This window comes from Acinonyx jubatus, chromosome A2 (assembly GCF_027475565.1).
Source record: "Acinonyx jubatus isolate Ajub_Pintada_27869175 chromosome A2, VMU_Ajub_asm_v1.0, whole genome shotgun sequence".
In the NCBI taxonomy this organism is placed as follows: Eukaryota; Metazoa; Chordata; class Mammalia; order Carnivora; family Felidae; genus Acinonyx; species Acinonyx jubatus.
Window position 1 is genome coordinate 88633549 of NC_069383.1, and position 26787 is coordinate 88660335.

Consider the following 26787-nt stretch of genomic DNA (forward strand, 5'->3'; position numbering starts at 1 on the left):
CTTTTTCAACAAAAATGTTAACTGAGATCCACATTCATAGTATCATTCTGCTAAGCAAGGAAGATAAGACACAAAATAATTATTTCATAAAATGAATATAGAGTGTACTGACTAATGCATTTGTTTATAAAGTCACCTAATTAGAACACATGGGCTGTATTCTATTGCATATGCTACACAATTCTCATTGTGTACTTTTATGTGTTGTTTTCCTCATTTTAGTAAGTTTTTTCACTCAGCCCCTACACTGCTCCATTTTCTGCTAAGCTTTGTCATAAAACAAATTGTCATTCCTGATTCTTGTGCCAGATGATCTAGTAAGAGACTCATTCGAAGCCAGATTTTTAGCTTCAACGAATTATTTGTGGAACATCATTAACTACTTTTACTTGGTGCCATAGTCTGTTAACGAAGATGAATTGGCCATCATCCCTGTCCTTAGGAAATTTGTAATGCGCTGCTGAATTAACTGGGTCCTTCTGTCAACAGAAGAATAACCAAATTTAGAGTAGCTCCTCAAATCATGAATGAATTTTTTGTCCTTGTGTGTTATGATTTTACAAATTCTGTTTAATATAAGAAGTTACTTACCCATTTTCATGGTCTTTCAGCCTGTGAACGCTTAAAATAAAAATCATTAATGCTCTTGTATTGCCTAGATAGAAAAAAGGAAGAGTGGACAGAGCTCACCTTCCATTAATTTCGATTCTGTACTAATAGCTGTCTGTCCATTGCCAGATTGTGCCAAGCCAGACATACCCAGCCATTCAGAGTCAGGAATTTTTCAGTTGTAGGTGACAGAAGCTGGATTGATGCTGGCCTGAGTGGGGAGGGGGAGTGGGGTGAGTCGGTGAGGAATCTGTTTGTGTAACTGGAGCAGTAGGCATGGCTGCCCTGGACTTGTTCCCTTCTGGCTTCATTGTCAGGCAGGCTCTGGGAGTGTGGCTACAGGTGGCTCCAGGCTCCCACTGTCCAGGCACTGAGAGGACCAGTGCCTCTTCTCTGATAGGTTCAGCAGAAAATACCAGTGTGGCCTCTCACATGTCCATCCCTGAACAATCACTTATTGTGGCCATATCCTGTCCCCTATTAATGGGCATTTAGGTTGCCTTTAATCTCTTGCTAAATATCCACAGCGTTATTTTTCTGTAGGGCAGAAAAAAATAATACATATTCTACCTAAAATGCCACTGTAAAAATGACATTTTAATTCTCTTAACTCTCATAAATCTGCTTACTACAACTCTCAGTCTGTGTTCGGAGAAAATGAGTACTTAAAGAAATCAGCCATCAGGGAAATGCAAATTAAAATCATAGTGAGACATCACTAAATATAAACTAAGATGGCTATAATAAAAAAGACATAATAACAATTGCTAGTGCAGAGGTAGAGAAGTTGGAACCCTCACACACAGCTGGTAGGAATGTAAGATGGTACAGCCACTGTGGAAGAGAGTCTGCAGGTCCTCAAATAGCTAAACACAGAATTACCGTATGACCCAGCAGTTCTACTCCCAGTATACCCAAGAGAATTGGAGACATTTGTCCACACAAAACCATACACACAAATGTTCACTGCAGTATTGTTCATAATAGACGTGAAAGAACCCAGCTGTATGTCATCTGATGAATAGCTAAATACAATGTGGTACGGCCGTATAATGGAATATTATTAAGCAATTAAAAGAAATTAAGTACTGATACATCTTACAACATAGATGAACCTTGAAAACATACTAAGTGAAAGAAGCCAGTCAGAAAGAGCCAGAAATTATAGGATTCCATTTATGTGAAACATCCAGAAGAGGCAAATCGATAGAGACAGAAAGATGAGTGGTTGCCTAGGGTGGGAGGGTGCACGGAGGGGATTGGGAGATGATGGTTAAGTGTGGGGTATCTTTTTGGAGTAAAGAAAACATTCTAAAATCGACACTGGCATTAGATGCACAATTCTGAATATACACTAAAAGCCAATATATTGTACACTTTAAACAAGTGAGTTGTAGTACATGAATTCTATTTCATGCTGTTAAAAAGGAAGCATCTTAATGACCATGTTAATACATTTTTGCTTTCAGTTCTTCCTGCAACTTCAGCAGGCAGCACTGGAGGTCTTTGCAGAGAATAACACCCTCAGTAAATTGCAGCTGGGACAGCTGGCCTCTATGGAGAGTTCTGTCTTTGATGACATGATTAACCTACTGGAGCGTTTAAAGCATGACATGTTGACCCGCCAAGTAGACCATGTTTTTAGAGAAGTTAAAGATGCTGCAAAATTGTATAAAAAAGAAAGGTAAGTCCTTCATATTTTCTTATTACTCAACTCTCAAATCCAGTTTGCTAAAAGTTGAAAGATGATAAATACCTGTATTTCTCAGACTATTCCAAAACATAGAAGAGGAAGGAAAACTTCCAAATTCATTCTGAGGCCAGCATGACCCTGATTTCAAAACTAGACCAAGACTCCACAACAAAAGAGAACTGCAGGCCAATATCCCTGATGAACATGGGTACAGAAATCCTCAACAAGATACTAGCAAACCAGATCCAACAATACATTAAAAGAATCATTCACCATGATCAAGTGAGATTTATTCCTGGATTGCAAGGGTGGTTCAGTATCACAAATCAATCAGTAGGATATATCACATCAACATAAGAGAAAGGAGAAGGATAATGTGATTATTTCAGTAGATGGCAGAAAAAGCATTTGACAAAGTACAACATTCATTCATGACAACAAATCCTCGACAAAGTAGGTTTAAAGGGAACATATCTCAACATAATAAAGGCCGTGTGTGAAAAACTGGCCTGGCCATGTGTGAAAAGCTGATAGCATCCTCAGTGGGAAAAGCTGAGTGCCTGTCCCTTAAGGTCAGGAACAGGACAAGGTTGTCCACTCTCACCATCACATTCAATCCAGTACTGAAGTCCTAGCTACAGCAATCAGATAACAAAAAGAAAGAAAAGGCATTCAGATCGGTAAGGAGGAAGTCAAACTTTCACTGTTTGCAGATGACATGATACCATATATAGAAAATCCAAAAGACTCCACCAAAAAACTGCTAGAACTGATGAATGAATTCAGCAAAGTCACAGTGTACACAATGTACAGAAACCTGTTACATCTCAGCTGAAAGAGAAATTAAGAAAACAGTCCCATTACAACTGCACCAAAAACAGTAAGCTACCCAGGAATAAAACTAACCAAAGAAGTGAAAGAACTATACTCAGAAAACTACAAAACACTGATGAAAGAAACTGAAGACGACACAGAGAAATGGGAAGACATTCCATGCTCATGGACTGGGAGAAAAAATATTGTTAATACGCCTACACTACCCAAAGCAACCTACACATTTAATGCAATCCCTATCAAAATACCAGCAACATGTTTCACAGAAGTAGGACAAACAGTTATCAAATGTGGATGAAACTACAAAAGATCCCAAATAGCCAAAGCGATCTTGAAAAAGAAAAGCAAGCTGAGGCATCACAATTCTGGACTTCCAAGTTCTATTACAAGTCTGTAGGATCAAAACAGTATGGTACTGGCACAAAAATAGACACATAGATCAAAAGAACAGAATAGAAAACCCAGAATAAACCTACAACTATTTGGTCAATTAATCTCTGACAAAGCAGGAAAGAATATCTAAAGGGAAAAGGACTGTCTCTTCAACAAATGGTGCTGGGAAAACCGGACAGCTGCATGCAAAAGAATGAAACTGGGCCACTTTCTTACACCATACACAAAAATAAATTCATAATAGATTAAGGACCTAAATGTGAGACCTGAAACCATAAAAATCTTAGAAAAGAATATAGGCAGTAATTTTTCTGACATTGATCATAGCAACTTTTTTCTAGATAGGTCCCCTGAGGCAAGGGAAAAAAAGCAAACAAAACAACAAAAAAAAACAAAAACTATTGGGACTACATTAAATAAAAAGCTTCTGCAAAGAAAACAGTCAACAAAACTAAAAGGCAACTACTGAATGGGACAAGATGTTTGCAAATGACATATTTGATGAAGGGTTAGTATCCAAAATAGATCAAGAACTGGTACAACACCCCCAAAACAATCCACTCAAAAATGAGAAGACACGAACAGACATTTCTGCAAAGAAGACATCCAGATGGCCAACAGACACATGAAAAGATGCTGATCATCACTTAACACCAGGAAAATGCAAATCAGAACCACAGTGAGCTATCACCTCATAGTTGTCCAAATGGCTAAAAATCAAAACCACGAGAAACACGTGGCACCTGGTGGCTCAGTCGGTTAAGCGTCTGACTCTTGGTTTCAGCTCAGGTCCTGGTATCACGGTTTCATGAGTTCAGGCCCCGTGTCGGGCTCTGCACTGACGGTGTGGGGCCTGCTTGGGATTCCCTCTCTCCCTCTCTTTCTGCCCCTCCTGCTCGCTCTCTCAAAATAAATAAACAAACTTAAAACACACACAAGAAACAACAGGTGTTGGTGAGTGTGTGGAGTAAAAGGAACCCTTGTGCACTGTTGGTGGGAATGCAAACTGGTGCAGCCACTCTAGAAAGCAGTATGGAGTCACCTCAAAAAGTTACCCCACGATTCAGGAATCACACTACTGTGTATTTACTCAAAGAATATGAAAACACTAATTCAAAGGAATACATGCATTCCTATGTTTATGGCAGCATTATTTACAAGAGGCAAGATATGGAAGCAGCCCAACTGTCCACTGATAGATGAATGAATAAAAAAAAAATGTGGTGTATATCTACAATGGAATATTATTCGGCCATAAAAAAATTTTGAAACCTTGCTATTTGCAACAACAGGGATGGAGCTAGAGAGTATTATGCTAAGCAAAATAAGTCAGTCAGAGAAAGACAAATACCATATGATGTCACTCATATGTGGAATTTAAGAGACATAACAAATGAACAAAGGAAAAAAAGAGGGAGGCAAACCAAGAAACAGACTCTTAACTACAGAGAACCAAATGATGGTTACCAGAGGGGAGGTGGGTGGAGGGATGGGTAAAATAGGTGATGGGGATTAAGGCACCCACTTGGTGATGAATATCAGTGATTAAAATAAAAACTTGAAAAAAGATTGAAAGATGATATATGCAAATTTCCAAGGTGTCTAGATAGCAGAGTTTGGCCTTTTGCTCTACAGACTTTTAACCATTTTTGATAGAAAGCTTTCTAAAATATATTCAGACATTTATTCAGTTTATTTATTCATCCTGAGAGAGAGAGAGAGAGAGAGAGAGAGAGAGAGAACCCCAAGCAGGCTCTGCACTGTCAGCACAGAGCCTGACATGGGACTCAAAGCCATGAACTGGGAGATCACGACCTGAGCTGAAATCAAGAGTCAGAGACAACCAACTGAGCCACGCAGGGGGCCCTGTTCAGACATTCTTAATCAGAATAAACTGATCCTAATTTAACCCTCAGATGTAGTTGTGACTACAGAGATAGTCACAACTGGTCTGGGATGTGGGGCTGAGTGGCCTGGTGCCCCAACAGTACTCTGCATGCGTGCCTGCAGGGTACTCTGTATCCACTGTCGTGATTCTGTGGTCTCTGTCCCTTTCCCCACACTGCGTACTCTGTGAGAACAGGCAGGGTCTGTCTTCTCCAGCACAGTCCCCCCGTCACACCGAGCATTTGTAATCCGTTTGCAAGTGTGCTTAGTCCCTGTTATTCTGCGGAAAACCAGAGCATAAAATTACCTGTCTTAGATGCTAATACATGTTACATTTTAACCACTTTGTAATTATTTCAGTAAGTCACATTAAGGAAATGATGTGTCATCCTCATTAAATAAGGGAGTATTTAATGGAGAACCAGTGTATCAATATAGTTATATTTATTTTCTGAGACGGCTTTTAATGTTGGGCTGTACATTTTGCTCTTATCCAACCAAGATGCCCCAGGACAGTGCACTTCCCCACATGTAAAATGATTGGTCACATCTCTCAAAGTACAAGGTTTTGAAGATTCCGTAGTAAAATGTAACGCGCTGCAGGCGGTGCGGTCTTGGTCCCTCGCAGGTGGCTGTCGCTGCCGTCGCAGTCGGAGCAGGCGGTGATGTCCCTGTCCAGCTCGGCCTGCCCGCTGCTGCTCACCGTGAGAGACCGCTTACTCCAGCTGGAGGAGCAGCTTTGCTTCTCCTTGTTCACAGTCTTCTGGCAGGTGCTTGTGGAGAAGCTGGATGTGTACATCTACCAAGAAGTAAGCAAGAGCGGGCGGCGTTCCGGGGCCCTGATGGCAAAGGCACGTGTGACACGAACTGCTCTTTGTTTCAGATCGTTCTTGCCAATCATTTCAACGAGGGAGGGGCAGCTCAGCTCCAGTTTGATATGACTCGGAACCTGTTCCCCCTGTTCTCCCGCTATTGCAAGAGGCCAGAAAATTACTTCAAACAGTAAGCTCAGAACTTAACAATGACTGTTGATGGCATCAAGCTTTACAGGATGTTGATTCCTCTTTTCACAGCCCTAGGGGCCCTGTGATGTGTGGTGGCATAAATACAGCATCAGCTAAAAATTGAAAACATTCATCATGTACCCAGCTACTCTAAGGTGTGACCCATGACCCCCATCCCCCCCAAATTTATCAGAACTGGATCTGAGTTATGGGCTGGGCTTTGTTCCCAGCATTGGTTTCATGCTTCTATTTGCCTGTTACTGGAGAGACAAATAGAAAATAAAGGCAAGTGCAGTTGTACCATAGTCAATAAATAGAAGAAATTAAAAATATGCCTGGTACCTAATAGTAGGCCAGGCATGAAGAAAGTGGTTTTCTTACATATTTATGTTGATTTTGGTTCTAAGCATAACTATAAATGAATGTCAGAAAAATTCTTCAAACCATTTTTAGAATTATTGGTTTGAAATTTAAATTATTGGGGAGAGGAGTTTGAGATTATAAAATAGTCCCTTTAAAGTTATTATAAAATGAAAAAATGATTTTTATTTTAGTAAGAGATCTGAATTTTTTTTTCTTTTTTATTAGTTTCTCTTCCCATATTGTAATCTACCTAAAGTCTTAGCCACATTTAATAGGGTATTATGTTAGTGTCAATATTACCTTTTGGAGTAACACACACATATGGAAAACAATGATCCTATCACATTATAGTAATCTAATGAAATACAAACACTGTATGCATACATTGTCCTTACATGTTAAAAGAGCCAAATAATAAATCCATAAATACTTTCTAGAGAGGGATGTGGATTAGCAGTGCAGGGAAGCTGTTTAGTTTCTGAAAATGAAAATATTATGGAACAACGTGATGATACAGATGATGGATATCTCATTTCCCTCCTGCTTTTTTTTTTCTTAAACAGTGTCAAAGAAGCGTGTATTGTTTTGAATCTGAACATTGGCTCTGCCCTCCTTCTGAAAGACGTCCTGCAGTCAGCCTCAGGGCAGCTTCCTGCCACCGAGGCCTTAAACGAAGTTGGAATTTACAAACTGGCTCAACAAGATGTTGAGATTCTACTTAATTTGAGGACAAACTGGCCTAACACGGGAAAATAAAGCATCTTTTCCTGTTTTGGAGTTTTGGTGTTTAACAAAGAGGAGGCCAACTGGATGTCAAGTTATGGGACGAAGTTCTGAGTTAATGAAACTGGACAGTTGAAAACTTTATGGAATCATTTATTATCTTGGACTGATGGCATTATTAAAACACTGCCCATATTTCCTCCATCCTCTTGTTCCTAAGAAAACAAAACCAGAAAACTCAGAAGTCAGGAAAACTCCGAGTAATTCCATTTACAAATGTAAATGCTAAGTATGTCTGTTGAACAAGATACAAGAGCAGAGAATAATAAATTACAAGCAATTTTCAATTTCCTGTGCTAATTAAGGGAGACTGTTGTAGATAATCAAACACAGCAAATACATTAAAAAAAAAATCACTTTATATGTTCATAATTGAAGTTCCCGTATCTGGTTTGGAAATTCACTGTCTTTCCTCTAAGAAAACATTATGAGGTGGTGACCAAAATAGAATTGCTCTCATATTCCACAAATGATCCTTCCTAATTCCATTCCAGGACAGTGGGCAGGCAGCCTTTTCTTTTGGATGAAACATTTCAGGCCAGGGCACTGTGTTTCAGTCTCTCCCCGGGGCAAGGATGGGAATTAAACAGTTTTTGTTTAATATTTATGTAACTGATAATGAGACGGGAATCTTAAACTTTCTTTTTTCTTTGACTTTTCCTTGGCTTTTTGGACTATGTTACATACCAATTTCTTGATTAATAAATCCTTAGAGAACAAAACATTTAAACAAATTGAATTACATTGGTTAGAGGCCTTCTACAACTATCAAATGTTATTCCAATTTTTTTGTTTTCTGATTCAGCATTTAGTTAGTACTTTTAAAGCTGTAATATAACTTGCATCTAAAATTGTCCTAGGGCCCCTGGATGGCTCAGGTGGTAGAGCATGCAACTCTTGATCTCAGGGTGGTGGGTTTGAGCCCCATACTGGGCATGGGGCCTGCTTAAATAAGTAAGTAAATAAATAAAACTGTCAGGCTGGCATGCAACCTATCCTATTTCTTTATTATTATTTTTTTACTTATGTGGGGAGGAATGGCAGAGAGGGAGGGAGGGAGAGAATCCCAAGCAGACTCCACTCTTTTGGCATGGCGTGGATGTGGGGCTCGATCCTATGAACTGCAAGATCCGTGACATGAGCTGAAATCAAGAGTCGGACGCTCAACTGACTGAGCCACGTAGTCTCCCGTACTGTTTTTTGTTTGTTTGTTTGTTTGTTTTTAAATAAGCTCTACACCCAACGGGGGCTTGGACTCCTGATCCCAAGATCAAGAGTCACATGCTCTACTGACTGAGTCAGCCAGGGGCCTCACAACATATACTGATGGTAAATACTTACCTGGTGATAAATAATTTTGAGGAAATGCTTTGAGAGAAATTCTATTACTCCATATTTTATACAGAAATTTCCCAACTAGGGATTTGGGCTCAGAACTTTTCTGTTAGTTCCAGAACACTGGGGCTTCTCCACTTCATTTTCTGAGAACTGCTGGGCTTTCCCACTGAGAAAGGAATGGAAGTGCCCCAGAAACTTCCTAATTCCAGCACCTTCTCCCTCTGCCGCCTGCCCCCAGGCTTGACATTTTGCTGTCACTCCTCGCTTTCTAGACAGCTGAAAGTTTCAAGGGACTGAAATGTTTCTGTCAAAAGGTAGGAACTTATGTTTTAAATTGTTTTCATTGTACTTTAAGTCATGCCATATTATTTAAACATCAGTCACGTAAAAATAAACTTACACTTCACGTCTGAATTTATCCAGAGTTACTGCATGTCCATCATCTTTTAAAACTTCATCTGCAGTCAACAGACCCAGGGTTTTTAAGGCTGTAAAATCAGAATGAGGAGAAAGGAAAATTTATGAAGCGAGAATTATTTTCAGCTAGGGAAAGTTATGGAATGGCTACAAACTATTGCTTTAATTGAGATGATAACTGACCTTCTCTGTACTGCACGAACGATATGGTGCCTTTATTCGAAGTGTCCATCATTTCAAACATAGACACAATGTTAGAATGATCCATAAAGAAAGGAAAAGCCAAGCCTGTCATTTTGGCAATTCTCAGTCGTTCCAATACAGATATTAAATACTCTCTTGGTTTTTCTGCAAAAGAATAGTTCCAATTCTTTCCAATATAAAATTAAGATATATCACAAGTAGAAACAGTCATTTAACAATTATTAAATAACTATGTTCAAGGTATTGTAATAGGCACTGGGGACACAGGCCTTGCTTACAAGAAAAGCAAGACATCGAACAATTAATTATGTATGTAAGTGTTCTGCAGAGATGGGACCTGGGCTTTTTTTTTCCCCAACTCCTCAGGTGATTCTAATTTGCAGATAAGAGTGGAAAAGCAACAAAAAGGAAGAGCATGATGCAGGGAAGAAGGCAGCCAGCTAAAAGAAGCGATAAAATATACACAAAAACAGGGACTCTTGGATTAATTAATACCCTCCTCCAATTAGGAAGCATGAATGTTCTTTTTTTTTTATTTTAAACTGTTTTTTTAATGCTTATTTATTTTTAAGAGAGAGAGAGAAGGAGATAGAGCATGAGCAAGGGAGGGGCAGAGAGAGAGGGAGAGACAGTCTCCGAAGCAGGCTCCAGGATCTGAGCTGTCAGCACAGAGCCTGATGCGGGGCTCGAACTCATGAGCTCTGAGATCATGACCTGAGCTGAAGTCGGACGCTTAACCGACTGAGCCACCCAGGTGCCCCATCTTTTTTTTTTTTTTTTTGAGATAGAGAAAGAGGGTGCAAGCAAGCAAGCAAGGGGCAGAGAGAGAGAAAGAGAGAGAGAGAGAGAGCGAGAGAGAGAGAGAGAGAGGCGCACAGAAGTGGCTCACCCAAAACAGGACTTGAACTCACGAACCGTGAGATCATGACCCGAGGTGAAGTCAGATGCTTAACCGGCTGAGCCAGCCAGGCGCCCATGAATGTTCATTTCTAACATAAAAGCAGTATTTTGGATTCGCAGGCCATCTTTCATTTAAGCAATATGAAAGATAAAAAATGAAGATCCACTTTACAGAAATAATGGAGGTCAGTTATGATGAAAAGAAGCCAAAAGAAGGTGCAGCAGCTTAGGTGAGTGCCACTCACTACACACACTATGCACACACACCACACACACAGTAGTGTGTGTATATGTATGTTTGTACATATATAAACGTGTGTATATACAAAATTCTTTAAATTTGTTTTTCTCATTGAGAATTTCATAAATATACAAAAGCAGGAAAGTAAAATGAACCTGTCACCAACTTTTAACTGTTAAAATTTGTGGCCAGTCTAGGGGCACCTGGGTGGCTCAGTCAGTTGAGTGTCAAGACTCTTGATTTCAGCTCAGGTCATGATCTCGCGGTTCAGGAGTTGGAGCCCTGCATTTGGCTCTGCACGGACAGTGTGGAGCCTGCTTGGGATTCTCTCTCTCCCTCTCTCTCTGACCCTCCTTGTCTCTCTCTCTCTCTCTCACAAAATAAACAAACTTAAAATAAATTTTAAAAAATTGTGGCCAGTCTTATTTCACCATCATCTCATCCAGGTCCCCTTTTCCTGTATTATTCTGCAGTAAATCACAGTGATCATATTTCATTAATAAATATTTGAGCATACATCTCTGAAAGAGAAGGACTTCTTTTGAGATACAACTGACACGTAACATTGTGTAAGTTTATATAACATGTTGATTTGATACATTTATATTTCGTAATATGATTGCCATTGCAGCGTTAGCTAACACCTTCATCACATCACATAATTATTATTTCTTTTTAGGGGTGGGAATAATTAAGATAGAGTCTCTTGGCAAGTTTGATATTTATGATACAGTAATATTGTCTGTCAGCACTATGCTGTGCATTAGGTTTCCAAGACTTCTTTACAGCTGCAAGTCTGTACCCTTCCACAACATCTCTCCTACTCCCACCCCCACTCATTGTTCTACTCTGTTTTTACAACTTTGGCTTTTTCAGATTCCACATACAAGTGATAGCATGCAGTGTTTGTCTGACTTAGCTCATTTAGCATATCCTCAAGGGCCGTCCATGTTGCACATGGCAGGATTTCTTTCTTTCTCACGGCTGAATAATATTCCATTCTATAAACACAGCACATCTTCATCATCCATCCATCTGTAGACAGACACTTAGGCTGTTTCCATATCTTGGCTCCTGTGAATAATGCTACATAAACATGAGAGTGCAGGTATCTCTTTGAGATCCTGTTTTCATTGTCTTTGGATATATACCCAGAAGTGGAATTGCTGGAGCATATGGTAGTTCTGTTTTCATTTTTTTTGAGGAACCCCCATGTTTTCCACAGTAGCTATACCAATTTACATTCCTACCAACAGTGCACAAGAGTTCCTTTTTCTCCACATTCTCACTTGTTATCTTTGCCTCTTGGATAATAGCCATTCTAACAGGTGTGAGGTGATATTTATTTGCATTTCCCTGATGATTAATGATATTAAGCATCATTTTATGTACCTGCTGGCCTTTTGTGTGTCTTCCTTGGGAAAATGTCTAGTTCCTCTGCCCATTTTTAAAAATGTTTATGTATTTATTTTAGTAATGGCTACACCCAATGTGGGGCTCAAACTCATAACCCTGAGATCAGGAGCAGGATGCTTTTCTGACTGAACCAGGCAGCTCCCACTGCCCATTTTTAAATAAGATTTTTCTTTGTTATTGAGTTGTAGGAGTTCTTTCTATATTTCAGATATTATCTGACACATAGTTTGCAAATACTTTCTCCCATTCTGTAGGCTGCGTTTTCATTTTGTTGATTCTTTCTTTGTGGTGCAGAAGCTTGTAAGTTTGATGTGGTCCCAGTTGTTGATTTTTCATCTTGCTGTTTGTGCTTTTGCTGTCATATCCAAAAAATAATTGCCAAGACTTGTGTCAAGGAGCTTCTCCCTAGGTTTTCTTCTAGGAGTTTTATGGTATCAGGTTTTATGTTTAAGTCTTTGATCCATTTTGAGTTCGTTTTTGTGGGTGGTATAAGATAGGGATCCAATTTTATTTTTCTGCATGTGGTTACCCAGTTTTCCCAATATCCTTTGTTGAAGAGGGAACTTTTTTCTTTTTCCATTACCGTAATGCCATTACCACAATACCATTCATACATTAAAAAAAATTTTTTTAATACCTCCATATAGCCAGGCAGTAATATTTCCAGTAGTCTCACAAATTTTATGAATTGTGAACACTTCTTAAAAATAAAAAAAAAATAGCAGTGGCTCATTCGGTTAAGCCTCCAACTCTTGATCTCAGCTCAGGTCATGATCTCATGGTTCCGGGATCAAGCCCTGCATCAGGCTCTGCACTAACAGTGTAGAGCCTGCTTGGGATTCTCTCTCTCTCTCTCTCTCTCTCTCTCTCTCTCTCTCTCTGCCCCTCCCCTGCACATGCTCTCTCTCTCTCTCAAAATACATGAATGAATGAATGAATGAATGAATGAATAAATAAATAAATCTTTTAAAACATTTTAAAAAGTAAAAGTAGGGGTGCCTGGGTGGCTTGGTCGGTTAAGCGTCCGACTTCGGCTCAGGTCACGATCTCACGGTCCGTGAGTTCGAGCCCCTCGTCGGGCTCTGTGCTGACCGCTCAGAGCCTGGAGCCTGTTTCAGATTCTGTGTCTCCCTCTCTCTCTGCCCCTCCCCTGTTCATGCTCTGTCTCTCTCTGTCTCAAAAATAAATAAACGTTAAACAAGAAAAAAATTTTTTAAAGTAAAAGTAAAAGCACTTTTATTCAAATAGTATTCACATATTGTGATTATGTTTTTAAATCTCTCTTGTGCCTTTTCGTACAAATTTTAGTAGAGTACAGAAACAAATGGGTCACTAAAGGCAATCACATCATGTATGTAGTCTTTGGTTGCTTCTCCCTCAGCTGTCTATCAAATTCAGAAAGAGAAAAAAAGGCCAATTTCAAATTTCAATTCACTGCATTTCTTTCTAAGGATAGAGTTAAGTAAATAATTCTAAGGGAACTAGGTGTGTTATTACCGTATATCCCTTAGACTCCACGAGATGCTATAATGTTCAGGTCTGGAGTCTATAATTTATACTCTGCCTGCTTCTACAAATGTTTTGGGGTCGCCTGGGTGGCTCAGTCAGTTAAGCATCCAACTGTGGCTCAGGTCATGATCTCGCAGTTTGTGGGTTCGAGCCCCGTGTCAGGCTCTGTGCTGGAAGCTTGGAGCCCGGAGCCTGCTCTAGATTCTGTGCCTCCCTCCCTCTCTGTTCCTCCCCTGATCGCACTGGGTCTTTCTCTCTCTCTCTCTCTCTCTCAAAAATAAATATTTTCTAAAAATTAAAAAAAAATGTTTTGAAAGTGCTTACAACAGAAATAATAGATATAACTTTTTAAAAGATTTTTATTATTTTTATTTTTTAAATGGTTTATTTATTTATTTTGAGAGAGCGAGCTCATGCACAATCAGGGGAGGGGCAGGGGGCGGGGCGGGCAGAAAGAATCCCAAGCAGGCTCTGCACTGTCAGTACAGAGCCTGACAAGGGGTTTTGACCCCACGAACCATAAAATCATGACCTGAGCCCAAATCAAGACTCGGATGCTTAACCAACTGAGCCACCCAAAGCACCCCTAAAGATTTTATTTTTAAGTAATCTCTCCACCCAACATGGGGCTTGAACTCACACCCCCAAGATCAAACGTCACAGGCTCCACCAACTCAGCCAGGCAGGCGGCCCTAAAGAAATAACTTTAAAACATGAAGGGAAGATCCAAAGGTTACTAACCACCTAAGTTACATCAATGTCAGCTGATAATAACAATCAGTTCTTCAAGGGGGACAAACCTCAAGTTCCACATCTTAATAATCGCAGCTAATGTTTATCGAGCCCTCTCTACGTGCCTAGTGTTCCTCATAACAGTCCCTTGCCAAGGCCCAGAGCTAGGATGAATCCAGGCAATGTGCCTCCCAAAGCTGTGGGCTTTACCGCGCTCCACTGACTTAAATATACGAAGCATCTGGAACGCCCAAACCTAGTCCACCATGATGGTTTCTACTGAACTTTTCTTCTCCATCACTGTCAGATATATCTTATCCTCACTTACAATTCCACAGCAGCATCTCTCATCTGGGTTACTACAACTGCCTCCTGTCTAAAAATGAAATTCTAATTTTATTAAAGGCACCCCCTAAGCACGTATACTCGCTCCTTCCATAGCACAGAATGGTCACTGCAAAGTGGCTGTGCAGCCAGGGGCTCTGTTTCCCATTACAGTCTAGGCAAGGCCACGTTTTCCTACCACATGACTTCAGGTTATGCTAGGTTTTGGCGTTAAATGAGTTATGAAAATCTGCAGGTTTCCAGGGCTTTTAGAATTTTGGAGTTGAGGATGTGGGATTGTGGACCTGCTCCCTCGATATAACAACCCAATCAAACTGTCTAGTCTTATTTTCCATAAATCCCTTACAATCCAGGGTTTTGACACTGGGATACCTGTCATTGTGCCAGAGGCTTCATAAGGACCCGAGACAAATACAGTATTTCTTCCTGAGAATCAATCCTACTCTGATAATACGAAATATTTACATTAAGAAACAGATATGTCTTGGGGCACCTGGGTGGCTCAGTCGGCTGGGCATCTGACTTCAGCTCAGGTCATGATCTCACCGCTTGTGAGTTCAAGCCCCACGGTCGGGCTCTGTGCTGACAGCTCAGAGCCTGGGGCCTTTTCAGATTCTGTGTCTTTCTCTCTCTCTCTCTCTCTCTGCCCCTCCCCCACTCACAGTCTCTCCCTCTCAAAAATAAACATTTAAAAAAAAAAATAATAATAAAAAGAAACAAATATATCTGTAGAAAAATGAAACTTGGACATTTTTAGGGTAAAACAACTGACTCCAAAGAAATGTGTTATTCAGCATCAGGCTAAGGTCTCAGACACCAAAGGTACAAGTCCCCTCTCCTCTGCTATTAGGGGGCCTTGCGCAGGGAACTTTGAAGGGCACTGATATGCATTCTGAACACCAGCCAAACCCTCCTTAGCTTTTCCTCAGTGTTTCTTCACCTGTCCTTTTCTCCGCCCTGCCTCACCCCCTTTGGCATTTGTGGAGATGTTTCAAGAAGTTCATATTGTTACAGTGGATAACAGCATCTCAGTTTCTTACACTGATCATTATTTAAATTATGATTATATGGGGCGCCTGAGTGGCTCAGTCGGTTTAAGCGTCTGACTTCGACTGAGGTCACGATCTCTCAGTCCGTTCGTTCCAGTCCCACATCGGGCTCTGTGCTGACAGCTCAGAGCCTGGAGCCTGCTTCAGATTCTGTGTCCCCTTCTTCCTCTCCGCTCCCCAGCTCATGCTCTTTCTCTGTCTCTAATAAATAAATAAACGTTAAAAAAATTTAAATTGTGATTGTAATGGGGATTATGGTACTAATGTGTAACTACTCCCAGACTCCCCCTTCCTTATCCTCTGCTGCTAAGAGAATTTGTCTTTATCTGAGATTCTCTTCCCCCCACCCTGCCTTCCACAGAATTCTGTTTTTGCCAGATGGGTTCAAAGCCTTTTAAATTAAAGGAGAAAAATCAATCCTTGAGATACTCTACTGGTTGACACAATAAAGAGCTAGAGAGAAAAAGGACAGGAAAGAAGGAGGAGACAGAAAAAAATCTACAAATTAAAAAAGACCACAAAGCACCTAGTACAGTGAATTAGAAACAAACAAACAAAACAACCCCCCTTTAAGGCATATAAACATTTAGAACACCAGGGATAAAGTAAAAAGACAAACCTAAAGACTTCCAGATGAAGAAAACATGCCTTATATTAAAGAGATCAAGAATCTGATGACATCATGATATCAGACTCTTCAGAGCAACAGTGGCAATTAGAAGACAATGGAACAATGCCCTCCAAGTTCTGAGGGCAGTATTTTCTAACCAAGAATTGTATCCACCCTGGTTTTATCATCATGTTTGAGAATAGGATGAGACATTTTCATATATGCTCCAACAAAGCACAGCCTCTCAGGGAGCCGCTCACTAGAGGATGTTCCCCTAGAGAAAGGGGAAAAAAGCAAAAAAAAAAAAAAAAAAAAAAAAAAGGAGGAGCCCCAAGCACCACAAAACAGCCTTTAGGGGCACCTGGGTGGCTCAGTCGACTAAGCATCAGACTTCGGCTCACGTCATGATCTCACAGTTCATGGGTTAGAGCCCCATGTGGGCTCTGTTCTGACAGCTCAGAGCCTGACGCCTGCTTTGGATTCTGTGTCTCCTTCTCTCTCTCTGCCCCTCCCCTGCTGGCGCTCGCTCTCTCTCAAAAATAAAAAAAAAATATTTTTTTAAATAAAAAAAAAAAGAAAGCGGGCTTTAAGTGCAGGAGACAGGTGAAGTGGATTAGGATCAGAGTGAGGGAAAACCCTGAATCACAGCTGAACTGCAGGGCAGTTGAGCGATCATCCAGACTAGAGCAGGCAGAGAGCTGGGGGAGGCCCTGGGGGTGTGGACTGCTGGATGAACGTAAATGTACTGGGAGGACATCTATGCTTGTGACAGCAAGGCGATATCGATGAATTGGCGACAATTGCAAAGAAAATTTAAGTAAACATTTAAAATGTAGTATTATTAATATCAGGGAGAACAAAGGAAATACAATCATAGCATACTACGTGGATTAGCTGTGGATATTTGCCTAATAATGTGATACTGGTCACACCAAAATTGAATTCTAACTTTCTTGGGAAATTGGAGATGAGTGGGAACAGGTGTGAGTGCGTGTGTGTGCGCGAGCGTGCACACGTGGGTGCAGGTGTGTAAGAGAGTTAAAAGTTTCATCTTCCATAGTATAAAGCTAAGCCTAAACCTAGGGTGCGGGGGGCACTAGTAAGTAGCTGTGCAAGTCTGTGAGTTAGAAATATCAAGGTAAATAGCTAAACGAATGGGAAATCATTTCGTCTGTAGAGTGGGAATCTGGGACATGGAGGGAAATGCCGTTATTCATGATAAGCCTTGGAGTGGCTTTTGATTTTTAAACCCCATACGTATACTTTTATAAAAACCAAAATGAAACATCTGTTGGTTGCCAGGCATAGGGCTAATTTGTATACTACTCATTTAATCTCCCCCACGTGTCCATAAGATGGGTACTATTATTCCCATTTTCCAGAAGAAGAGACTCAAGAGCAGGCTTGCGCCCACACGCACGTAGTACTAAACAGGCCCCTCCTTGAAGCCTCTCTCCCACCGGCCACGAGCCTCCACCTGTGTGAGCCCCGCGCACCTGACTAGTGGTGGGCACACAGAAGCCGTTCAGAAAGTACTTGTTTGAGGACCACAGCGTTACTTGGCAGAACGGCTCAAGTCGCCGAGATATAGGGGAGAGTGTGCGCGTGGAGGTGGGAGTACTGGAGAGGGGAGCCGGCCGGCGGCCGCGCGGGCGCGGAGGGATGGCTGTACTGGGAATTTCTGGCAACCGCTCCGCGCCGGGAGGCGGTGGGACAGAAAGCCGAGCGGTGGGAAAGACTCTTACCTGGCCGGAAAAAGAGCAGGGTGCTGGTGAGATAGTTCAGCAACTCCATAATCCGATGTTTTTCCAAATAATCCCTGGCCTCCTGCTCTCTACTGCCGCGGGCCTGCATGGCGCTCCGTGGCGCCGTTGCTAGGCGACCCGGCAGCGCCTGGCCGTTCGGCCCCGCCCCCTGCGCCCGACGCGGTCACGTGACGCGCCTCTCTTGAAGGCGACCTGAACAGGGAGTTCTACACTTCACCACCAGGAGGAAGCTGGGGGCACCGATGGGGTGGGGCCTATGCGGAGGCTGAGGGTGACCCGTGCACAGCCCCTTGCGGGCCGATGGTCCGCTTCTCCCACCCCCCCTCCCCCGGGGCTGAGGGCGGGCCTGATTGTCTTTTCCTGTTTTTGTCTGGTGCTCAGTACTTGTTGATCCAATGAATGAGACCTCACGTGGTAATTAACAGAGGATGAACTAATAACGGAAGGAACTGGTGCGATTCTGGAGGCTACGGTGGAGTTTTTTTTTTTTTAAGTTTATTATTTTGAGACAGTGCATGCAAGTGGGGGAGGGGCAGAGAGAGAATGATCGAGAATCCCAAGCAGGCTCCGCACCACCACACCACCAGCGTAGAGCTCCTCCAGCGGCCAGAACTCACAAACAGGGAGATCTCCATGAGCCCAAGTCTGACAGTCTGAGGCTTAACCCACTGAACCCCACGAAGCGCACCCGCCCCCCACCCCTGGAGAGTTCTAAGTACCATCTTTGGTGTGAGCAGCTTGTAGCACAGCGTTGGCAATGGGGCAGGAAGGTAGCCCATTTTCTACACTGGATCATCGGTCAGGACACATGCTGGGATCCTGAGCTCCAACATCTTTGCTGCTTAACTAGGCTGCGTGGAGTTGGTCTTATCTGAGACCATCTGACAGTAGTTTTGAGGGAGGGTCACTGAGTAAGATGGGATGCAGGTACCTAGGAGGTCCTCTACTCAATCATCACTGTACCTTCGAAACTGAACTCTAGGCTGGGACATTGGTCCTTGAGGGCCGGGCTCTGAAGCCTGTGCCCTTACCCTTCAACAGAGAGCCCATTGCAGGTACTTCAAGGAGAGAAAAGACAAATGGCCAATAAACGTATGAAAATACTCTTAGCCTCTTCAGCAATCCTGTAAACAAATTCAAACTACAAGAAAATGCCATTTACATTTACCAGACTAGTAAAAATTAGGAAGTTGGACCATATCGAGGGCTGGCAAGGATACAGTACCACAAAACAGTGATGATGGGAGCGTAAATTGGAACATCCATGTTGGAAAAATGATTTGCAATTACCTTGGTAATAGAGACATGTTTCTGCACTATGACCTAGAAATTCCACTCCAAGAGCAACTCTTGTCCAGGTATATCAGGATATATGTACAAGAATGTTCATAGCACTGTTCATAATAGCAAGCACTGACAGCAGCCCCAAAGTTCACCAACAATACAACTGATTTGGTCGCCTGGCTGGCTCAGTCGGTTGAGCAGGTAACTTCTGCGCAGGTCATGATCCCATGGTTCGAGAAGTTCAAGACCTGCATTAGGCTCTCTGCTGTCAGAGCAGAGCCTGCTTCAGATCCTCTATCCCCTTCTCTGCACCTTCCTCGCTCATGATCTCTCTCTTTCTCTTTCTACAAAATAAATAAACATTAAAAAAAGAGAATACAATGGGATTTTAAAAAGCTGTGGTATATTACACAATGGAATGCTATAAAGCATTGCAACAATGCATTGTAGCTACTTGCAAACATATGGGTGGATCTCAAAAGTGTCTTATTGTCTATTGTCTCAGAATATGTAGTATAAAAATCAATTTATATAAAGTTAAAAAAGCATACAGAACTAAACAATACATTGTTTACAGATTATAACATATGTAGGAAATCTATTAAGAAATGCAAGGGAATTGTACACAAAATTCAGCATAGTGTTTGACTTGGAGGGGAGAGGAAAGGGAATGGGTTTTTGGAGGAATATCCTGGGGATTTCAGGGGTAATGGTAATGTGATTTTTCTTTGCCTGAATGGACTAAGCTTCTTTATACTTAATATGTATTTTATAGGTTTTAAAATCTACTCAGCATTTAGGGGCTCCTGGGTGGCTCAGTCGGTTAAGCGTCTGACTTCAGCTCAGGTCATGATCTCATGGTTTGTGGGTTTGAGCCCTGCATCAGTCTCTGTGCTGACAGCTCAGAGCCTGGAACCTGCTTTGGATTCTGTCTCCCTCCTTCTCTGCCCCTCCCCTACTTTCATTCTGCCTCTCTCTCTCAAAAATAATAAACATCAACAAAAAAATTTTAAATCAGCATTTAATAACAATAATTTTTAAGCAGTTGAAAAACAGAGAGTAGAACAAGGAACCAGAAAGTCGATGCCAGGAGACTGAACCAAGTCTGAAACAGAAGGTAGCCAAGGTGCTGGGGATGTGGGAGATTGAATCTTCAGAGGTCGGGCCTACCTTGAGAATTCTGTGCCCTGAGCATCTGGGAGGACTAGGGAAAGAGACTTTATAGCCAGTGGTTGGGAGATTGGCACAACCTTGAGCAAAGTGGAAGGACAATGCTCTTTGTCTTCAAGGTCTGGAGGAGGAGTTCCAAGAAGGAGGAGGAGTCATTTCTCTGAAATGGCTTGAAAACTGTGTGCCCTAATCTGCAACACAGCTTTGGTCTCTAAGAAGGAGAATATTTCAGGATGATGTAGGCGAGTGCTTTTCTAACTCTTTAGCAGCAGAATCCTTTGAAGACATCGTGCGTGGAATCCCCACATGTAGAACAGATTCAGGCGAGCACCACATTGGGATTCACACACATGACAGGGCTCCATTATCTAAGCTCACTTAGTTGTATTTTTCTCACAGAGACATGGCTGGCAGCCTGAGTGATCCCGGTGGCGGAATGCACTGGAGCCTGGGGAGCCCTTACAGAACTAAGCTGACAGAGCAGATGCATTACTCTGGAGCCTGTGGACCCGAGGGCTGCCTGGGACCCCTGGTTCTTGATGGATTCTGGGGAGAATTTGAAACTACTGATGTGGTCTCTTTTATTCTTCAGTACGTTTTGATCCTTCCTTTGGGGACTTGCTTTATGTTCCTTGTTGGAGGTGACAGTGAGGCACAAATGGCAAAGCCCAATTTATGCACCCCCCCCTCCAAAGTAATGACCACCTAAGTGCTTGACCCTTCAGGGTTGACCAAAAGATGTGTGGTCACTTAAGAGAGTGACTCTGGCTCAGAACAACAGAGGCCAGACAATGGCTGGGGACTAAAACAGAGAGGGTCCCCTGTGGGAGGGGATAAGGGTTATGGAAAGCAGAAGACAGAGGGGGCTGGTCATGGTATCTTTTGACTGACTGGCCAAAGGCCCCGTTGCGGGGAGGGGCCTCCATTAACGTTCCTTAATGGAGGGAGAGAAGATTGTGTGGTGGTCCACTGGAGACCGTGATTTCTGCTTATTGCTCTAAGCTCCAGACATTTGGTCTTCTCCTTAGGAACTTCATTTACTTTCCACAGGTTACTCAGTCCCTGAATAACTAGCTCTGCTCTTTGAACCTCAGATGATACCAGCACCTTGACATTGAAATGCAGCGATCTGATTCCCAGTTGCCTATGGCGTCAGGCTGGGAGCTCATGGGACCGCGCTGATGTCTTCCGGTCTCACTGATTGTTTTCCGTGCCAACAAGCCTGACTACCTTTATGGGCACCATGCTCCCTCTCACAACACACCTCGGGCAGCCAAGGCCTGGGATCTACAATTCCCACGGAAGTCATGCTAAAGAGAAGTGTCCAGATGCCACCTAGTGGAGTCAGCTATTCTCTGCTGATGCCATCTCAGGCCGTTTTGGGCTTAATTAATCACCATCATCAATATTTCATTCCTTGCTAGGTAATGAAATGCTGAGAAAGATTCCGGGGATGGATGTACCCCAATTTGTTTATCCATTCACCCGCGGAAAGACATTTGGGTTATTATCAGGTTGGAGCTATTGCAAATAGAATTGCTGTGAACACTGGGGTATAGATCTCTGGGTGGACATGTGATTTCATTTCTCTTAGGTAAATAGCGAGGGCCGTGGAATTGTCTGTATCATACGGTAAGTGCAATTTTTGGAGAAACTGCCAAACTCTTTTCCAAAGTGGCTGTACCATTTTACATTCCTGAATTGGTAGCTGTTAAAGGCCTCCCAGGTGATCCTGGTGGACAGCCAGGACTGAGACCCTGCCTTAGGGCAGCCTGTGAGGCTGGAGCTGAAAGTCTGAGAAACGTTGCTCAGGAGGCCCGAGAGTCTTGGAGCTCCCAGCTTGTGTTTGGTACGGTTCCACAACACTCAACCCAGGACACACACTGGAATCTCCTGGAGAGCCTTTTACAAACACAGTGTCGGTCCTTTTACCCACAGGAAGTCTGATATAATTGCTCTGGGGATGGGGCGGGGTGGAGGGAGGTCAAGGGCAGCACAACTTTTTAACAGCTTCCTGGGTGGTTCTAGAGCTCAGAGTGACCAACTTTCCTTGTTTGCCCAGGACTGCTAGGGATCCAGTTCTGGGAAGCTTTCTCCTTCTCCTCCTTTCCCTCCTCCTTCTCCGCCTCCCCCTCTTTTTCCCCCTCCTCCTCCCCCTCCTCTCCCTCCCCTTCCTCCTCCTCCTCCCTCTCCCCCTCCAATATGGGAAGCTTCATGAATTTGTATGTCATCCTTGCGCAGGGGCCATCCTAACCTTTCTGTATCCTTCCAATTTAAGTAGATGTGCTGCCGAAGGGAGCACAATTCTGGGAAACTTTCAATGCTAAAACTAGGAAAGTCCCAGTTCAGCTTAACACTTGGTCACCCTATTTGTGGACCGCTAGCATAAGGAGCCCTGCTTTGGCTTCAGACTCCCCAGTCCTCCTGTCCACCCGGGAGTCATAGCTCAGGGTAGTGTGCATGTTTGGGAAGCATGTATAAAAGGGAAGTGGAGGGGACAGGAGTGGCCAGAAGAGACTGTGGGGTGGTACCCTCTCTGTTTTCTGTTTCAGACAGGGATAAGTCAGAGATGCCTCAGCTGGGAGTTTTGCTTGCTGTTAAAAAGAGGGGGAAATATATAAAGCGTAATTGTTCTGAGAAAATATAGGTGAGGCAGTGTACTGTAATGGCCTCTACAGCCAGACCACCTCTCTTTAAAATCCATTGTTACCACTGACCATTAATAACTACGTGATCTTGGGCAAAACACCTAAATTCTCTGCCTCAGCTTCTTTCGTGGATATAATGGGGATAATTTATCTATCTTACAGGGGAAGTCTTGAGGACCAAATGAGTCACTTATGTAAAGCTATTTTAAAAAGTGGTGCCTGGGGGCGCCTGAGTGGCTCAGTCAGTTGAGCGTCCGACTTCGACTCAGGTCATGATCTCATGGTCTGTGGGTTCGAGCCCTGCGTCAGGCTCTGTGCTGACAGCTCAGAGCCTGGAACCTGCTTTGGATTCTGTGTCTCCCTCTCTCTCTGCCTCTCCCCCATTCTCACTTTGTCTCACTCTGTCTCTCAAAAATAAATAAATGTAAAAAAAAAATTTTTTTTTTAAATAAAATAAAATAAAAAGTGGTGCCTGGGGACACCTGGGTGGCTCAGTCGGTTGAGCGACTTCGGCTCAGGTCATGATCCCAGGGTCATGAGATTGAGCCTGGGTTCAGGCTCTCGGCTGACTGTGGAGCCTGCTTGGGATTCTCTCTCTCTCTCTCTCTCTCTCTCTCTCTCTCTCTCTCCCCCTCTCCCCTGATCATGCTTTCTTTCTCTCTCTAAAAAAAATTTATTGACTTTTATTCAGTACTGACAGACAGAGTGTGAGCAGGGGAGAGGCAGAGAGATTAGGGGACACAGAATCCAAAGCAGGCTCCAGGCTCTGAGCTGTCAGCACAGAGTCTGACGCGGGGCTTGAACTCACAAACCGTGAGATCATGACCTGAGTCGAAGTCGGTCTCTTAAACCGACTGAGCCACCCAGGTGCCCCTCTTTCTCTCTAAAATTAAAAAAATAAAATAAAAACGTGGTGCCTGTACTAAACATGGTATGTACTAAGTGCTACATAAGTATTTACTATTATTATCTTAACAGCCTTTTTAAAACGATAAAGGGAAATTATGGGGCGCCTGGGTGGCTTAGTCGGTTAAGTGTATGACTTCGGCTCAGGTCATGATCTTATGGTTTGTGGGTTCGAGCTGCACATTGTGCTCTCTGCTGTTAGTGAGGAGCCTCCTTCAGATCCTCTCTCTCTCTCTCTCACTCTCTCAGCCCCTCCCTCTCTCATGCTCTCTCTCTCTCTCAAAAATAAATATTTAAAAATTAAGAAAAAAAAGAAGAAGGGGGAAATCTTGACCAAGTACAGTAGTCCCATAACGTATGTCCCCCGGCTGTCCTCCTAGTTTCCTATTGGAGGATTTTTTGGGGTAACATTTCAGATTTTGTATTGCAGCTTTAAGAAACTATAGCCTCTTGGTTCTGTGTGGCAAGGTAGGAGGAGCTAAAAGTCTATTTGCTATACACTTAAAGTTCTTGTGCAAATCCTAAGACAGATGTAAGTTTTGGAACCTGATGAGTTTATTTTCACCAGGTTGTTTCACTGGTGAGATGATGCATCTTAAGAGGGTTTTTTTTTTTTTTTAAGTTTATTTCGAGTGAGAGAGAGAGAGAGAGAGTGAGAGTATGAGCAGGTGAGGGGAAGAGAGAGAGGGAGAGAGAGAGACTCCAAAAGCAGGCTCCTCACTGTCAGCACAGAGACTGATGCAGGTTTTGAACTCACTAACCATGAGATCATGACCTGAGCCGAAATCAAAATGTGGGTGCTTAACTGAGCCACCCAGCTGCCCTTCGAATTTTTTTTTTTTTTTTAAAAACAGAACACAGTCTAAAAGTGACACCGTATTAGTCTTTGTGTTAGGGAGGGCTAGCCCGGGAGCCTGTTTTAACTGTGCACCTGTCATTTAGCAGGGACACGGGGTGCTGTGGAGCTCAGGTCTCAGAAGTTACAGGTCAGTCTTTGTCAAATGGTGACATTCAGTCATCTGAGACAGTGCTCCATCTACTCAGAGGCCATATCCAGCCCTTCCTCACTCTTCATTGACCTAAAAAAGCTAAAATGCTAAGGAATGTTTGAAAACATTTTTCCAGCACATATTTAAATCGATTTTACAAAACATGCAAGTGTAGAAACTCTCAAAGGCTGCCTGCTCACTGGCTGTGTGATCTTCGCCAAATTTCTTGACCTCCATAAAGTTTGGTTTCCTCATCTGTAAAATGGGGGGAATAATCTCACCTATCTGATAGGATTATCACAAAGATGAAATGAGAAAAGATGGGAAACAGGTAATCATGTTATAGTTTACGCCTATTACTACCACCATCACCACCAGGGTCATTGCTACCACCACCAGGGGGAATCCCTGTTCTTTTATATTAAAAAAATTTTTTTTAAGTTAATTAATTTATTTTTTTGAGGCAGAGAGAGGGAGAGAGAGAATCCCAAGCAGGCCCCATGCTGCCGGCACAGAGCCTGATATGGGGCTCAAACCCATGAAACCGTGAGATTGTGACCTGAGCCGAAACCAAGGGTCAGATGCTTAACCAACTGAGCCACCCAGACACCCTGGGCATCCCTGTTCTTTCAGCCATTTTCTTTTTGCTAGAGTGACAGAGGTATGGCCTAGAGCTGGGAGTCTGCTCGGGTGCAGGCTGAAAGTCTTTACTCTCCTGGCAGCTGGTAGCTAGTGGGGTCGAACAAAGGGTGTGGTCTCTCATGGCTGCGACAGGCTCAGGTGGCCTACAGTCCTGTCTTCCCTGGCTGAAACTGCGAAAGCATTTCCCCAAATAATCCTACCGCACTGATGTCAGGCTTCAAGTACATCTGTGGATCTATGGGCTTTTGTAGGTTGTCCTGCAACCTAATCACCCTTGATATTACATTTAAATGGAAGAATTTTTTAGGTTCCGAATGAAGCATTTGGAGCACAGCCCATAGACTGGGGCTAGCTTTTACAACAAAGATAGAGAATTGCTTTGTATGTTATTTTTGAAATTGAGATACCCATTTTACCCCATGCAGTTTTTTTTAAATTCATTTTTTTATTAAAATTTAAAAAATGTTTTCATTTATTTTCGGGAGGGGGAGGGGCAGAGAGAGGGAGACACAGAACCTGAAGCAGGCTCCACGATCTGAGCTGTCAGCACAGAGCCCGACTTGGGGCTTGAACTCGTGAACTGTGGGATCATGACCTGAGCAGATGTTGGATACTTAACCGACTGAGCCGCCCAGGCGCCCTTTGACTGCTTAATTTTTTAATACAACATCTATTGTATGCCTGTCATTATTTTAGGAACCATGTGGCATTGAACAAGACAGCTCCTTGGGACTGTAAGGGGATCCCTTAAGGTAAACTTGAAGTCCAAGCAAACATGAAACCTACATGGTTTGAAAGAAGAAGCCCCAGAGTGCCGGTGCACCCCACATGCATTACCAACACAAAATCTCCATGGGGAAGTCCCCTATGAGGGAGGATTGCCTTTAAAACCACCCCAAGCATTCCATTTTTAACCACCTCCAGAAAGTGGAGTCAATTATATATGCTCACTTTTAGTTTCTCGCTGGTCCTATTTCCAGACTTTTTAAGCTTCCAAGCCCACAGCCAAACACCGCACTCTGGTCAACACAAATGTGAGATTGCCTAATGGCTCC

The 26787-nt window shown here is 42.8% G+C and overlaps 2 protein-coding genes and 1 non-coding gene across 12 annotated transcripts in view; 1 reads left to right on the forward strand and 2 right to left on the reverse strand.

The window, feature by feature from the left end:
- Positions 1-9318, forward strand: part of RINT1 (RAD50 interactor 1) — a 31135-nt gene extending 21817 nt beyond the window's left edge. For 2 of the 4 annotated variants that reach the window (XM_053218608.1, XM_053218607.1), the window contains exons 12-14: positions 2079-2293; positions 6020-6418; positions 7347-9318. In XM_053218608.1, coding sequence (XP_053074583.1) covers positions 2079-2293; positions 6020-6418; positions 7347-7539 — 807 coding nt within the window. In that variant the 3' untranslated portion in view covers positions 7540-9318. Of the gene's footprint in view, positions 1-2078; positions 2294-2378; positions 2797-6019; positions 6419-7346 lie in introns of those variants that run through there. The other 2 variants (XM_015076166.3, XM_027071696.2) reach the window with 2 other exon arrangements.
- Positions 6358-18319, reverse strand: EFCAB10 (EF-hand calcium binding domain 10). 7 transcript variants are annotated; one of them, XM_053218610.1, is made up of 5 exons: positions 18073-18319; positions 11590-11752; positions 9505-9668; positions 9305-9392; positions 6358-6500 (listed from the first exon to the last, which is right to left on the reverse strand). In XM_053218610.1, the coding sequence occupies exons 1-5, from the start codon at positions 18179-18181 to the stop codon at positions 6461-6463; spliced, it is 564 nt and encodes a 187-aa protein (XP_053074585.1). In that variant the 5' UTR covers positions 18182-18319; the 3' UTR covers positions 6358-6460. The 7 variants fall into 7 exon arrangements, with proteins under 7 accessions (XP_053074585.1, XP_053074587.1, XP_053074588.1 ...); XM_053218612.1 differs by having other exon boundaries at positions 11590-11740; positions 18073-18308; XM_053218613.1 differs by lacking the exon at positions 18073-18319 and adding an exon at positions 17824-17979 and having other exon boundaries at positions 11590-11740.
- Positions 18320-22743: 4424 nt separating this feature from the next.
- Positions 22744-22849, reverse strand: LOC113603099 (U6 spliceosomal RNA). Its single transcript, XR_003424654.2, has one exon. It is a non-coding gene; the product is annotated as a U6 spliceosomal RNA (small nuclear RNA).
- Between the last annotated feature and the right edge of the window lie 3938 nt (positions 22850-26787).